Raw genomic sequence first — 13,450 nt, forward strand, 5'->3', positions numbered from 1 at the left:
CAGTGCTCTGTAGTTGGGGATGTGTCTGAGGATTATTTTCTCATGCAGATTAAAAATATCCTGCCTCATGAAATGATCAATAATCAATATTGGCGACTGCACTCGGTCTGTTGGATAAATGGATTATACTGTGAAAATAACATCCGCAGTTTGTTGGATTGTTGCATAATTGCAAAATCTGGATGAACAGGGTTTAGATGTTAAGCCATGATCAGTCCTTAAAAGCAGCTTCAGTTCTGCCTCCAACAGCAAACTGTCATCCTCCCAAATGTTATCAGCATGTTCGGTCCGCTGCAGGGGATGGAAGTGACAGTGAAAACTGCTTTGTCTGTCTTTATGAATACGTTCCAGCTGCTGATTTTTTCATATGCATTATTATTCGATGGACTCATTAAAGGTGCACTGCGTAGTTTTGGGGAAGAAATGTTGATCAGAAGAGAAAGATCTTAAACAAACTAAATAAACAAACTGTCTTTGTTTTCATGACTGAATAAACTGAATAAACGGACCTTAAAGGACAACACAGTTTCATACTGTTTTACTTTGTTTATTTGGCGGACCCTGCCACCTTTCTAACTTCAATGTTCTGGACCTTATTTTCCTCTGAGAACAACTTGTTTATTTAGTTATGAAAAGAGTAAATGTTTCTGAGTTTGTATTATTACCTTATAAATATTTTAAATCTTACAATTTTGAATTTGAATTTCTTCCTCCTTTAACAGGGATATCAAGAAAACGTCAGTGCAAACACAGGGTTGCCTGCCAGGGGAATCAAACTCTTAACTGGGCAGGCAGATCTGCAGGGCGGTGCACAGCTAAACGGTCTGTGGTGTGTTTACATGGGACAAGACTGACAAACAAGCCCCGTCTCTTCCTCGCCAAGAATGACTAAATGAATGAATGAATGAAACATTGTTCATTTCCTCTGGGAGGGAAAAAAGAAGGACATAATCTTATAACAGAGAAATAGAGAAACATTGTCCCCCTCTAAATATAGAACAGAAATGGTCTGGCAAGGTAGATCGTCCTTCACTTGCACTTCACTTGACGGTGTTTCGAGCAAAACTGGGTCTTTGTTGGGAGGAAGTTGCACTGAATAATCTTCCCCTCTTCTTGTCCCTCCCATCTTTTTTTCTACAGAGCGACAGGCTTCTGATCAAAGGCGGGAGGATCGTGAACGATGACCAGTCCTTCCATGCCGATATCTACATGGAGGATGGCCTCATTAAGTAAGTCCTTCACTGTCCTCCTTTCTGCTCTGCTTTTATTCACTCCAATTTGCTTTCATTTCTCGAGCACCACTCAGGCTCATTGTCCATTTGCGATCTTTCATTAAGTCTCAGCTGTTACCTCTGCATCTTTCCTATGCAGATATTGAAATGTGTAATTCTTCTCCATGTGTGCCAAATGTAAAGTAAGACATCCTGGGTAGAGCTCAAGCTCATAATCAGACACACAGAGTCCTTGTTTTTAGGGTTCACCTTCACCTTCACCTTCGTCGGGTCAAAGATGAGGTATCGTCCCCAGTTTTATGTTCTAGTGTGAGCGAGTTCCCACCCCTTCCAGACAAGTTTGAATTCCTCTCTCTGTGTCTCTCTGAATCAGTCTGTCCTCTCCGTCACTCTCTTTCCCCCTGGTTCTGTTCCCACTTGATTTTCCAGTTACAGGCCCTTTGTCCCCCCTGCCACTTAGTGAGGCAGCTCAGAGAGTGGCACCCACAGAAAGTCTGGTGTTGCATAATAAACACCCAGATGCCTGCTGGACCATGGGGCTGCTGGCAGACTCACAGAGACACTGTGGCTTCTGCCTGTCGGTCTGGCCTCCTCTATAAAGTCTGAACAACAGGATTTTTGGGAACAACCGGGGTGAATGTTGATGTGTTGACATGGTGACAGTGTGCTGCCTCAAGCGTGACTGACTCTGTTTTAGGGTCAGTCTAAAGCCAAACAAACTTATTTTTGCTTGCAGTCTAAGTTAGAAAGATTTCTTTCTAGCCAGTAGTTTATTCACAGAACAACAATCCTATAAGACATAACGGAGATATGTGAAATGGGACACCCTGATAAGCTATCTGAAGTTTGAGAATAGGGGCCCAGACGCAACACATTGTCTAGATTTCAAAAAGTGCATGTATTATATGACATTCACTACCTACAAAACACCCTAGACTAGCCAAAGACTGGAGCCCTGACCTAAAAAAAAAACTACTAAATGATCCCAATAAATTGAATCCATCTGTCCAAACATTGGTTCATTAGGTGAGATACAGTACGTAGACACATATGGCAAGTGAAAATAACAAAGCAACTTAATTTAATCTTCTACATATTTTAGTAGTAACTGCCAAAATCAATGTTGAGATATTTGTTAGCAGCTGCTTTAAATTTAAATTTAATTTTTTTTTTTCAATTCTGACCACTTTACATATTTAGGGTTGACTGAGAAAGCGACCACCTCCTGCACATTAGTTGAGGAAATGCTTGCTGGTATCACTTGTTATCATCTTAGAGGGAATTCAGACCCGGTATTAACATCCGTCCTGAGTGATCCGATCACAAATGGACGGCATTGACATGCGTCTCGACATGCGTCTCGAGTGACCAATTGTGATCGGATCTCACTTCCCCACTCTATATGCAAATAAACTTGTACATCAATGGAACAAAATGGATGCAGTGATTATTCACACAAATAAAGAAATATCCTCATGCATAACATTTGCTGAATTAACAAGAAGGCCCAAATAGTTAAGAATTTGTCAGAGGCAGCATTTCTCAAAGTTATAAAGTTTCTCCAAACTCAACAACTCACAAAATTGAGTGATTTTTTAAGGGAGTCAAAGAAGTTACCTGTAATGGCTGTATTAGTCAAATTTGACATGTTTCAATAAAATATTGTATTCTTTTATAAGTTTTTTGTAAATGATGAAATCAATTGAAACAGCTTGGTCAAACAGCTGCATGTATGACGCACTGTAAACACAGAAGCTGACAGGCTTGCAACAAACCAACGGTTTTTATAAGAAAAGAAACAACTTAATGTATTGCATTTTAATGCCGAATCTATGAGAAGGCATGAATGGTTTTGAATTTGTCATAGCTGTTTTGCAATGTTTGTTAAGTTTCTCCTCATGCAACAACTCTTAAAATCTTAAAAATTGTAAGGGAGTCTGGGGATTTACGGTTACTAGTTCAACAATTAGTTGAAACAGTGTGTGTCACAAACATCTGCTGCTAACATTAGCAGGTTAATAGAGCCCAAACATGTAATTTACATTACAGAACCAGATGGAAATGAGTCAGTGAGTAATCCATTCTGCCTGTTGTCATGGCTTCTTCTTATTGTTTCACGGAGGATGTCAGTTGAGTAGGCGCTCTTTCAATGTGGCCCAGGAGACACGTGTATAAACACTGCTAAATGACTGTGGTCTGAGTGATCTGATTTCAAATGCATCCTCAGTGCATTTTTAGGATGTTCACACCTGTGCTTCTGCTGTCTAGTTGTGATCGGATCGCTCAGAATGTCTTAAGATGTCCGAACAGCCTCAAATTTACATGAAATGAGCTTAATTTGAACATGACAGTGACGTTCAAGATTCAGGTTCCAGCCTTTGCCACTGCATAGCACAAGTAGATTGTTGTAAACGTCATTTGTGGATGCAAGATCATATCATCATTCATTTATGAGAACATTATTTTCCCTCGACAGGCAGATCGGCGACAACCTGATCGTGCCCGGTGGTGTGAAGACCATCGAGGCCAACGGGAAGATGGTGATCCCCGGTGGCATCGACATCCACACCCACTTCCAGATGCCGTACCGTGGAACCACAACTGTGGATGACTTCTCCCAAGGAACAAAGGCTGCTCTTGCCGGGGGCACGACCATGATCGGTAAGGGCTGCAAGAAAAGGTCACTGAGTTTCAGACAGCATGTAAAGCTAAAAAGAGGGGAGACCAGGAGGGGAAGGAGGGGAAGGAGGGGAAGGAGGGCCCCAACAGAGGACAAGAGAAAGGGATGTGAAGCAGTTTTGGGCAGCTTTCCAAAAGAGGACCATACAAAAGAGTGAGTGTGAGGGGTGGGATCAGGAAGGGGGGGGAGGGCTCTGCTCCCACGGAAATACAACACCGGTGTGTGTCTGCATGCTCGTCTGTGTACAGTGTGGGTTTATATGTGGGCTTCATGTAGCTGAGAGACGCTATCACAGCCAACAGCTGGTGGGCACCACAGTCTCATTAATACCATTAACTTCTTTAAAGCTGGCTGCTACTCTGCTGCTTGTCTGCCAGTACGTTCAAACAGACACATTCACTAACAGGCGTGCTACTGTACTAAGCTCTATTCATAGGATCCATTCATGGAGGGATTATATTCTAGTGTCTGATGTGTGAGAGACTAGTTTGTATCTCTGTTAATTGTACATGTATTTGTCCGTTTCTACTAACTAACTTGCGTTTGTGCAACGCTGAACAAACAAGTAATTCAGATGGCTGATAGTAAACAGGAGTGGGGTTTTTTTATGTTGTTGTTGTTTTTCAGCTCTATCCTATTAACATGCAAAGTCCATATAAGCAGATTAGGTCATCCTTAATGAGATAAAGAAGACAGTCAGGTGGTGAGCCAGCAGGCAGCCTTATTGTATCGCAGCTGAGAAAGACGGAGCGGGATAGTTTGTGCACAGTGATAGCGTTGTGTACGATGAGGATTAACTGTCCATGAATAATTTCAGTGAAAAGAGACACAAAATACATACAAGGGAATATTCATCCTCCAGGCACAAAGGCAAAAGCTGTACTCTCTAGTCTTGAATATACACAGTAAATTATATATAACAAAAACGTTTAGCAATGTTTTTTGTTATATTTGTACTTTTATTTACTTGAGCAGTAATAATGCCTCATAATATGATTTCATGTGAGGACTTGCTCACTCTTTTGAATATCAATCAAACTTGCTTTGGGTTGTTTTGATAAGAGCACTCACAATTTCACAACGTGTGTTTTTATTGTGCACTTCGGGGGAATATTAATCAGATCTTTACAGTGTATGACATCCGCTGTCCTTAGACCCTCGATTCAAGTAAGGAAAACTTCCTAAATACTAAATAACCAAAAGCAAAAGTTGGAAAACATTCACAGTTGGAGTGGCCCCTAAATGTACCAAGGGCACCCACACCCTGACAAAGATGTTCACAATGTAATGTGACATCTGACAAGGTTGGTCCCCAACGGCTGAGCACTGCAGGAACTCAGGCAGACAGCTGATTATGCAAGATCAACAATACAGGCAGAAAGTGGAAACACCAGCAGACAGATCCTGACATCACCCTCTCTTCACCTCAACTCCACTCCGTTCCCTCTTTGTGACCTTTTCTTTCTGCAAACTTCCCCTCATCACTTCATCCCCTCTGTCCTCTCTCCTCTACCACCCGTCCCCCTCCAGTGGACCATGTGATCCCAGAGCCCGGCAGCAGCCTGATGGAGTCCTACGACCAGTGGAGGCAGTGGGCAGATGAGAAGGCCTGCTGCGACTACTCCCTCCACGTAGACATCACCCACTGGAACGACAGCGTAAAGCAGGAGGTGGATAACCTCATCAAGGAGAAAGGTGGGCAGTGATGGTGCAACATAACATCTAATTAAAGAAGGGATTGTGTAGTTTTCCACGTTACAACGTCTAATTGAAGACAGCATGAAAATAAAACTAAAATGCTTCCTTTTTCTATCGTTATATTTCAAAGTTGCTACCCTGGTTACCTTAGATAACAATGAAATTTGTACAAATTTGAATGAAGTTCAACTATTTCCTGTAATTAAATGATATGTTGCAGGGAAAGATAAACACAAACTTTGTAACTGATGAATAAAAGACTCAAATCCCACCTTAACATTTATTTTCATTTCCACCTTTTGGGGGCTTAAAGTAACATTTTTCACATTTTACTCCTTTGTTACAGGTGTGAACTCTTTCCAGGTCTACATGGCTTACAAGGACTACTACCAGATGACCAACAGTGAGGTACAATAACTGTGCACACTTTAAGGATAGGTTCTGTGTTTAAACAATACTCCCATTTCATATGTACATTTAATCAGTTTAGGAATCAGGCTTTGCTCACTTCAGTTAAGAGATGAGGAACATATGCCAGAAACCAATGGTTAACTTCCAAAGTCTTTAAAGTACAAAACTCCTAACTCCTAACCTTTTGTGTTATCATCCTTCCAATGAAGCTCAGCAAGGAAAGTGTGTCAGCGGAGACACAATGTTAGATTTTTTGTACTTAAAAGACTTTAATTTTGCTACGTCAGAGTTTTGCCTTAATATTTGCACAGAACGATAACCGTGGAGCCTCATCACTTAGATTGGAACTGCATCTCTTCATCACTCTTCAACAGAAGGGATGTTCAGAGTGACCAAAAACTCTTTCGATGTACATACGAATATAAGAAAACAGGTAGAAAACCGATAATAACCAGAATGCAGTGCGATGACTGAACTAACAAATGGTCCGTTTGATGGGTACCATGCTAGAGCTGGGCTGTGCTTGGTTTTGGTTTGTCTTTGTTTTAGACATACTGTAGAGGTTACATGAAAAAGGACCCAATCGTAAAAACACTGTGAGGCAGGTTGAAAAACTAAAAGGGAGCTGAAGTCAATAAACCAAAATCCAAAAATGCAACAAAGGCAGGCGACAAAAAGCTATCAGCAAAAGGCGGACAAAGGAGAGTCTAACAAAACTAAAGAGAAATACAAAAAACTCTCAGTCAACAAATCCGGATGAAGCTCGGGGGAACAGGAAAGGATTGCAAAAAACATGAGGCAGAAAAAGAGAAAGACAGACTTAAATACACAAGGGAGGAAGGACTAATAAGAGACAGATGAAACTAATAACTAATAAACATGACACATGAGGATAAATCTATCAAAATAAAACAGGAAATGACTCCGACTGTGACAATGAAGCGGCCAGCTGGTATCTCGTATTACAGCTAAACAGTACAATTGAATTAAGCCCAAACTTTATTTGAGACTCACAAGGGAGGCAATAGCAATGAAAAGAAAGTAAATTAAGAGATGCAAGATAAAACCACAACAAGTCATCACAACAGTCATAGACTAAAATATGTTTCTGAAAGCATTTTAGGCAAGAAAAAGGCAGCGCAGTTACAGAATGTTGGTTCATATTTGATCAGGGATGGTATAGAAGTCAGATCTTTCTCCATCTGACCTCTATACTCCTTGTGTCCCTGGAGGAGTGCACACAAAAATGCAGTAGTAAAATCTGTTTTTTTAATCAACATCCCCGGGGACAGCCATTAGTCGTCCCGCAGACGACAAATGCACTACAAATCCAGAATATGGGGAGGTTTTATCTCGGTTTCACTCAGTGTGTAATTTAACCATCATGATCTTATTTAAGCAATCAAATAAGAGCAATTTCAATCAATATAATCGATAAATGCTGACTTCTGAGAAACTGAGAAGCAAGAGAACATCGCAATGGCTTGGTTCTCAGACACAGTGTCTCAAAAAGTGTGGAAATTCTGTCCTTTGCAACTTAAACTGTAAAGTTCTTAATCTTTTTTTTTCTCCCTTAAAATACCCCGTCCTCATGTAACTTGTAGCCTGGGATGTAAAGTGTGAGTTCATTCTGTAAGTTAGCTGGTAAATGTAGGGAAACAACAGTAAGGACGGTGTGAGGCAGGACTTTTCTTGTTTCTCATGCAGCCGTGGCTAATTCGGTCGGTCAGAGGAGCACATGAGGAAACTGAAATAGTCCAGCTTGAAAAACTGATGTCATGCAGCTCACTGAGGAACTGTGGCGCAGCAACATAACAACAACTGCAGCTCATCCCACATGAGTTTAACCGTTTTCTGGAGACCACACACAATAATTGCAGCGTGTCGCGGTAGACATCATGTAAATTGTGGGCTTCTTTTAAATTGAGGCTTGAGGGCGACCCGTCAGATTAAAAGGAGCGTCTGATTCTTGTGTAAACAGCCGGGCAGGATTTTAAATATAAAAGCAGGGCCATTGTAATTTCTGTGTCTTCCTCCTCCAGCTCTACGAGGTCTTCACCTTCTTGGCAGAGAGGGGAGGCATCGCTCAGGTCCACGCTGAGAATGGCGAGATCATCGCTGAGGTAAGAATAAAGTTAAATAAACAGCCCTTTTTCTCTTCTTTCTCACATTCTTCACTACCCTCTCTCTTAAATTACTTGTCTTGTGTCCAACTCTGCGATCTGTTTTAGTTGAGTGTGATGTATTTCAGTTTTTTTCAGCCTTATCGCAGTGAATCTCCTCTACCTGCAGACTAAACACGCTGTCACCGCGGAGAGGGAGAATGTGTTTCCCCTAGGACAGTAATGTGGGGGTGTAGTATTCACAGGGCTATGCCGGATTGTGGTCGAATGAAAGTGAATGAAGCGTAATAGTTGGTGGATTGAGAGGGTTGGTATTAGTCAGAGCTCTGGAGTCTGTCACTGTGTGTGTGTTGGATCCGATTCATCACAAATCCCAGCTCTCCTCTCCAGTCTTCAACCAGCTCTTTGAGGGAGTCTGATTTCCATCAGCTTTAAGACCAAAAAACGTCTGAACTTCCCAGATTATGTCATGACCTGACTTTACTTCAGATCTCCTGAGACAGAGCGGCCTTGTTTGGACGTGTGTGTGATGGATGTTGTTAGCGCTGTAACTAAGTGACAACCATCAAGGAGGAGTGCTGAAACCACTGCGGAAGTTTCTAAAGCTGCAGTTCCTCTTGTACATAGGAGATGCTCGCTTAAGAAAAACTGACTTTAATCTCAATAGAGAGCCGAAGTCACAACCCTTTCGCTTTCCTCATGGGACGTTGTTTCAGAAAAAGACTTATCGTTTTATGCCATGAGCTACACTTGTGATGCATTTCAATTTAAAAGATCATTTTTCAATTTGAGATTGTCACAGTTTGTCAGAAAACTAATGAAATATAAGAAAATATGTAATTACCAAGACTACACATCTGTCAGTTGCGTTGGTGACGTTCACCAAAACCCGTTACTTAAACCTTGTAGAGCTGCTCCTGGATATTAGCAGCTCACAAAACTGACAAACTCTCCTCTCACGTGACTGCAGTTGTCAATATGGCCAGATTTATTGTGATTTTCACCTTTTTGTCTGCAGCCACCTGATGCCACTCGTTCTAGATACAGGTGGACCGTTTCAGTGGAACTACTTGAGTTGCTTCATAGGTGTCCGTATATCAGGAATTAATTGACACCCTGCAGCCAATCAGAATCAAGTATTCACCCAGATTGTGGTATAAGCATAGTTCATGAAGTCCACCTTTCCTTTATCTTAATGACGGCAAAGTTATCATTAGCCAAAGTCAAAACGGTCAAATTACGAGGGTAAACTCCAGGTTGAAAAATACTATAATCAGAGACGCTATGCTTGAGTGTCTCTGTGCATTTACTACAACCCAGGAGGTAGGTCTACATGTATACAAAGACCCTCGACAGCCCGTGGATTCCCACATCCCTCCTCCGTGTGTGGCCTGACCCAGATGACAAAACTGTTGCTCATAGTCTTCACACAGGCACAAAGAAGCAGAAACAGAATATCATTTGGAGTGTGACCAAAAACCTTACATCAGCCCGAGTACTCAAACCACTGAACACCAAAAACTCTACTGCGCATATCAATGAGCTAAGCAGCTAACGGCCTACTTTTCCATGTTTGTTTAACAGGAGCAGGCCCGCATGCTGCAGATGGGTATCACTGGACCAGAGGGACATGTGCTGAGCAGGCCAGAAGAGGTAGCATATTTGTTTTTATTGAAATATTGTGTGTTTCAATGTGTTTTAATGCCTTTTTTTAATCATTTCCCTTAAATGATTGTTATCTCTGTGTTGGTATGTGTAATATAAACATGCGGCCAGTTTTGGGAGGAACCTTGAAAATGAGATTTTGATCTCAAAACACAATCCTGAAGTCCAAATTTTATAAATAAGTGCAAACAGCACTACGAACATGTCCACATACCCTTACATCATCCACGATGGCGTTCTTGGACTGATCGTCACAAACACATTGTTCTCGTTACACACATGTGGTTTCCAACACATTAGAGGCGTTGGGTGAAAATTCTCCAGTTCCCCCGATTGTTGCCGCTAATGTTCCTTCAACAAACAGAAAAATGAGAGCCACACTCTCGTCTCAGCCACTTGTCTGTCTTTAGCCTAACTGGGTTTTTTCCACTCTGTGGTGCAGTGGAGCGAAGCTGCCCCAGCAGTCCCATAGTGTCACTTTTAGTGGAGTCTTAAGAATCAAAAGCTCGGTAACATCCGTTAATTGAGCCGAGGCTAAGTTGGATAAGTGTTTTATCAGCGTCTGGTGTCCCGTTTGGTTTTAATTTGTCAGTTATTGGACCCAGGTTGAGCTCGTGAAAGAAGAGAACACAATCAGCCGAGGTGTTTGCATCACCTTGCAAGTTACAAAACATATGCAGGAGACTATCATCCCATCTGGACACTTGGCTTCCAGCTGGCAACTTTTTCACCATTTCATACTGAGAGTTGTTTTTTTGTTCTTGTTTGCTGACTTAGAAATATGGAAACACAGAAATGGATATTTCACAATAAAATGCCAGGTGCTCTCTGGTGTTTGCTAACTTTATTGTGGTTATTTTCAAAGTCTTCCATTTAGGACTGCAGATACATGAGGTGTTCACATCTGAGTTTATTTTAGCTTTTGTTTGCTCAGGTCATGCATTTACTTTAACCCTCAAAGACATAAGAGGGGACATTGAAGCAAAAGTGACATTATTTCAGAGAAATGTATTAGCTGCTGAACATGGACAACAAAAGTAGCTTGGCTGCAGCCATTGCCCGTTGGCCAAGAAGAGGAAACTATGTGGTTTCCTTGATGAATCAATGCACTAGAACTTAATGGTATAATCATGTTTACTACGGAGCGTCTGAACGCCAAAACAAGACATATGGGATATCACTGAAATGCTGAGAAACTCTGCTTTATGTGAGTTATGTGAGCATATGGATAGAATTAGCGGTTCAAAGGTTTTTCAACATTTTAGAACAATAGCCATCTTTAGCTGCGGCCGTCTGTCTGGGTCTTTGAGGGTTAAACTACCAGATTATGATGTTAAAATTACAAGCTTCCACTTGTCGTTTTGGTTCAAAATGAATTATTCAAATAATACAGCTCCAAAAATACATAATTTGCAGTGGTTAAGATACTTGAAGTTTATTTGAGTAAAACTCTAATGGGAAAACCATTTCCAAGTCAACCACTGTGTCCTGTCCCTTCTGTAGCTGGAGGCAGAGGCGGTGTTTCGTGCCATCACCATCGCCAGCCAAACCAACTGTCCTCTCTATGTGACCCGGGTCATGAGCAAGAGTGCTGCTGACATCATCTCACAGGCCCGGAAAAAAGGTAAAGACTATGTGTTTGTATCCAATGAGCGTTTAATAAAAACAAAATCAGGCGGCTAGTAGCGATGAGTGAGTCCATTTTGAGGCGGATAAATGAGACTGCCTTGGGAGATGAACTCTCCCACCATGTGAATAACAGCATCACCAAGAGCAGATTGTGAAATAAGAAGTTGGAAATCGGATTAAAAGGAGCATCTTACCTCGGACAGAAAACCTCTTATTTCAGATACTTTGTGTTGACTGAGATTTATTTAATTTGTTTTATCTCTGAGCATTGAGCACGTTATTTTGTGGCGATTGCAGTGCCTTACTAAAGTAGTACCCAAAATGTTTTGCTTGTGACCCTTAAAGACAAACCAATGTCTACTTGCCTTGTCTTAGGCTGTTACAGTTACATAGTTTTATGGACCTGAAGTAGTGAAATATACAATATTTGACAAATAAAAGCACAGATTAGAGAAACTCTGATAAACAGATGACATTCTGTGTAGGAACACTGTTTTTTTTAACTTTCCCTTGATAATGAGCTCGTGGCCATCATGATGGGTGCCTTATTGCTAGAGCTCAGCGATATGGCCTTAAAATAATATCCCAGTATTTTTAGGCTATATAGGCGACATATATCGAAAAAAATCAAATATCATCATGTTTTTGACCAAGTATCTCAATAATGATATTATAGGGATGTTTGGTACCATCACAAAATATTAACACAATTAGCTTTTTGATCAATAATCAACAGTAATGTGGATATAATGATTTAGTGGGTAAAGTAAAGTATTATAACAAGTAGAACAGTCTGGTAAGTTCAGAAAATTACATCACTTTACTGTAATGCAGCCTCTAAAACCAGGAAAATGCAACAATTGTGCCATATCATAATGATATCCAAAATCTAAGACGCTGTATAGCCTCATGTTACGATGATCATATGATACGAATATGAAACTACCAGTACCACTGTCTGCACCTATGCCCTTATAAGATGATTTCCCTGTCTTTTCCTGAAGCTGCTGATGTACACAGTCGTTAGCTCTGCTTGACATAATGAAAAAAGATGCTACTCTCGGAGGAATTTCCAGTTTTGTCATTCAGGTCGTCTCTCTGGTTCTGCTGTCACACAGACCATCCCTCACCGTCCTAGAATAGAGCAGAAGTGAGCCGAGGGGCTGCCTGGTCGTGATGGATTGTGAAATATACAGTTTTTGAGAATGTACAGCAAAAAGAGAGAGGGCAGAAAAGAAGAATGTGCGTTTAGGTGTCTCTGGTGACCTCAAAATGGCTTCTTCTTGCAGTCATGTGCGCCTTTTAGGGTCATTAATGAGCTTGACACCTTTGTTTGGATCTGTTCACAAGCTTTTGGGGAGAGAGGAGGGATCCTGAAGAACAAAAGGGCAGACAAGAGTTAGTGACAGGAATCCAAAACTGGCTCATCGTGCACGGAAGAAAAGCTCAACTACAAACGAGCTGAAGGTGATGCTTGGCTTTTCAGAGATTAGGCGTGGTTCCTCTCCTGCACACACTCTGAAAGCTTTTAGAGAGATTAAACTGCCGACAGTTTAATCAGGCTTGATTGATGTGTTTTTGACAATGCCAAGAATCACTAAAAATAATTTGATGCGCTCTACACTGGATACTTCAACAGATTTCTGCTGTTATTTCTTTCCCAGGAAATGTTGTGTTTGGGGAGCCAATCACAGCCAGCCTGGGGACTGATGGGACACATTACTGGAGCAAGAACTGGGCCAAGGCGGCCTCCTTTGTAACATCACCTCCTCTCAGCCCTGATCCCACCACTCCAGACTATCTGAACACACTGCTGTCCAGGTACGTATCACAGCGCCTCCCTCTGGTTTGGTAGCTGACCTGTTTATCATCTTGTGCTTAGCTGGGACATGATACGACACAGTTCTATTAAATGTTTCACACGATATGATGTCATCTGTTATTACTATAGAGTGCATTAAAGCATTGCAAGGCAACGCAGGAAACAGCACATTTAAACAGTGTACTCAGTT

The 13,450-nt window shown here is 41.4% G+C and overlaps 1 protein-coding gene across 2 annotated transcripts in view; it reads left to right on the plus strand.

Moving 5' to 3' along the window:
• The window catches only part of dpysl3 (dihydropyrimidinase like 3), a 48,930-nt gene that overhangs the window by 22,060 nt on the left and 13,420 nt on the right, over positions 1 to 13,450 (plus strand). For both annotated transcript variants that reach the window (XM_073480107.1, XM_073480108.1), the window contains exons 2-9: positions 1,141 to 1,229; positions 3,709 to 3,893; positions 5,443 to 5,607; positions 5,957 to 6,018; positions 8,064 to 8,144; positions 9,729 to 9,797; positions 11,313 to 11,433; positions 13,103 to 13,259. In XM_073480107.1, the coding sequence (XP_073336208.1) occupies positions 1,141 to 1,229; positions 3,709 to 3,893; positions 5,443 to 5,607; positions 5,957 to 6,018; positions 8,064 to 8,144; positions 9,729 to 9,797; positions 11,313 to 11,433; positions 13,103 to 13,259 (929 nt within the window). The remainder of the gene's footprint in view (positions 1 to 1,140; positions 1,230 to 3,708; positions 3,894 to 5,442; positions 5,608 to 5,956; positions 6,019 to 8,063; positions 8,145 to 9,728; positions 9,798 to 11,312; positions 11,434 to 13,102; positions 13,260 to 13,450) is intronic.

The sequence above is a fragment of the Pagrus major genome, chromosome 13 (assembly GCF_040436345.1).
Source record: "Pagrus major chromosome 13, Pma_NU_1.0".
In the NCBI taxonomy this organism is placed as follows: Eukaryota; Metazoa; Chordata; class Actinopteri; order Spariformes; family Sparidae; genus Pagrus; species Pagrus major.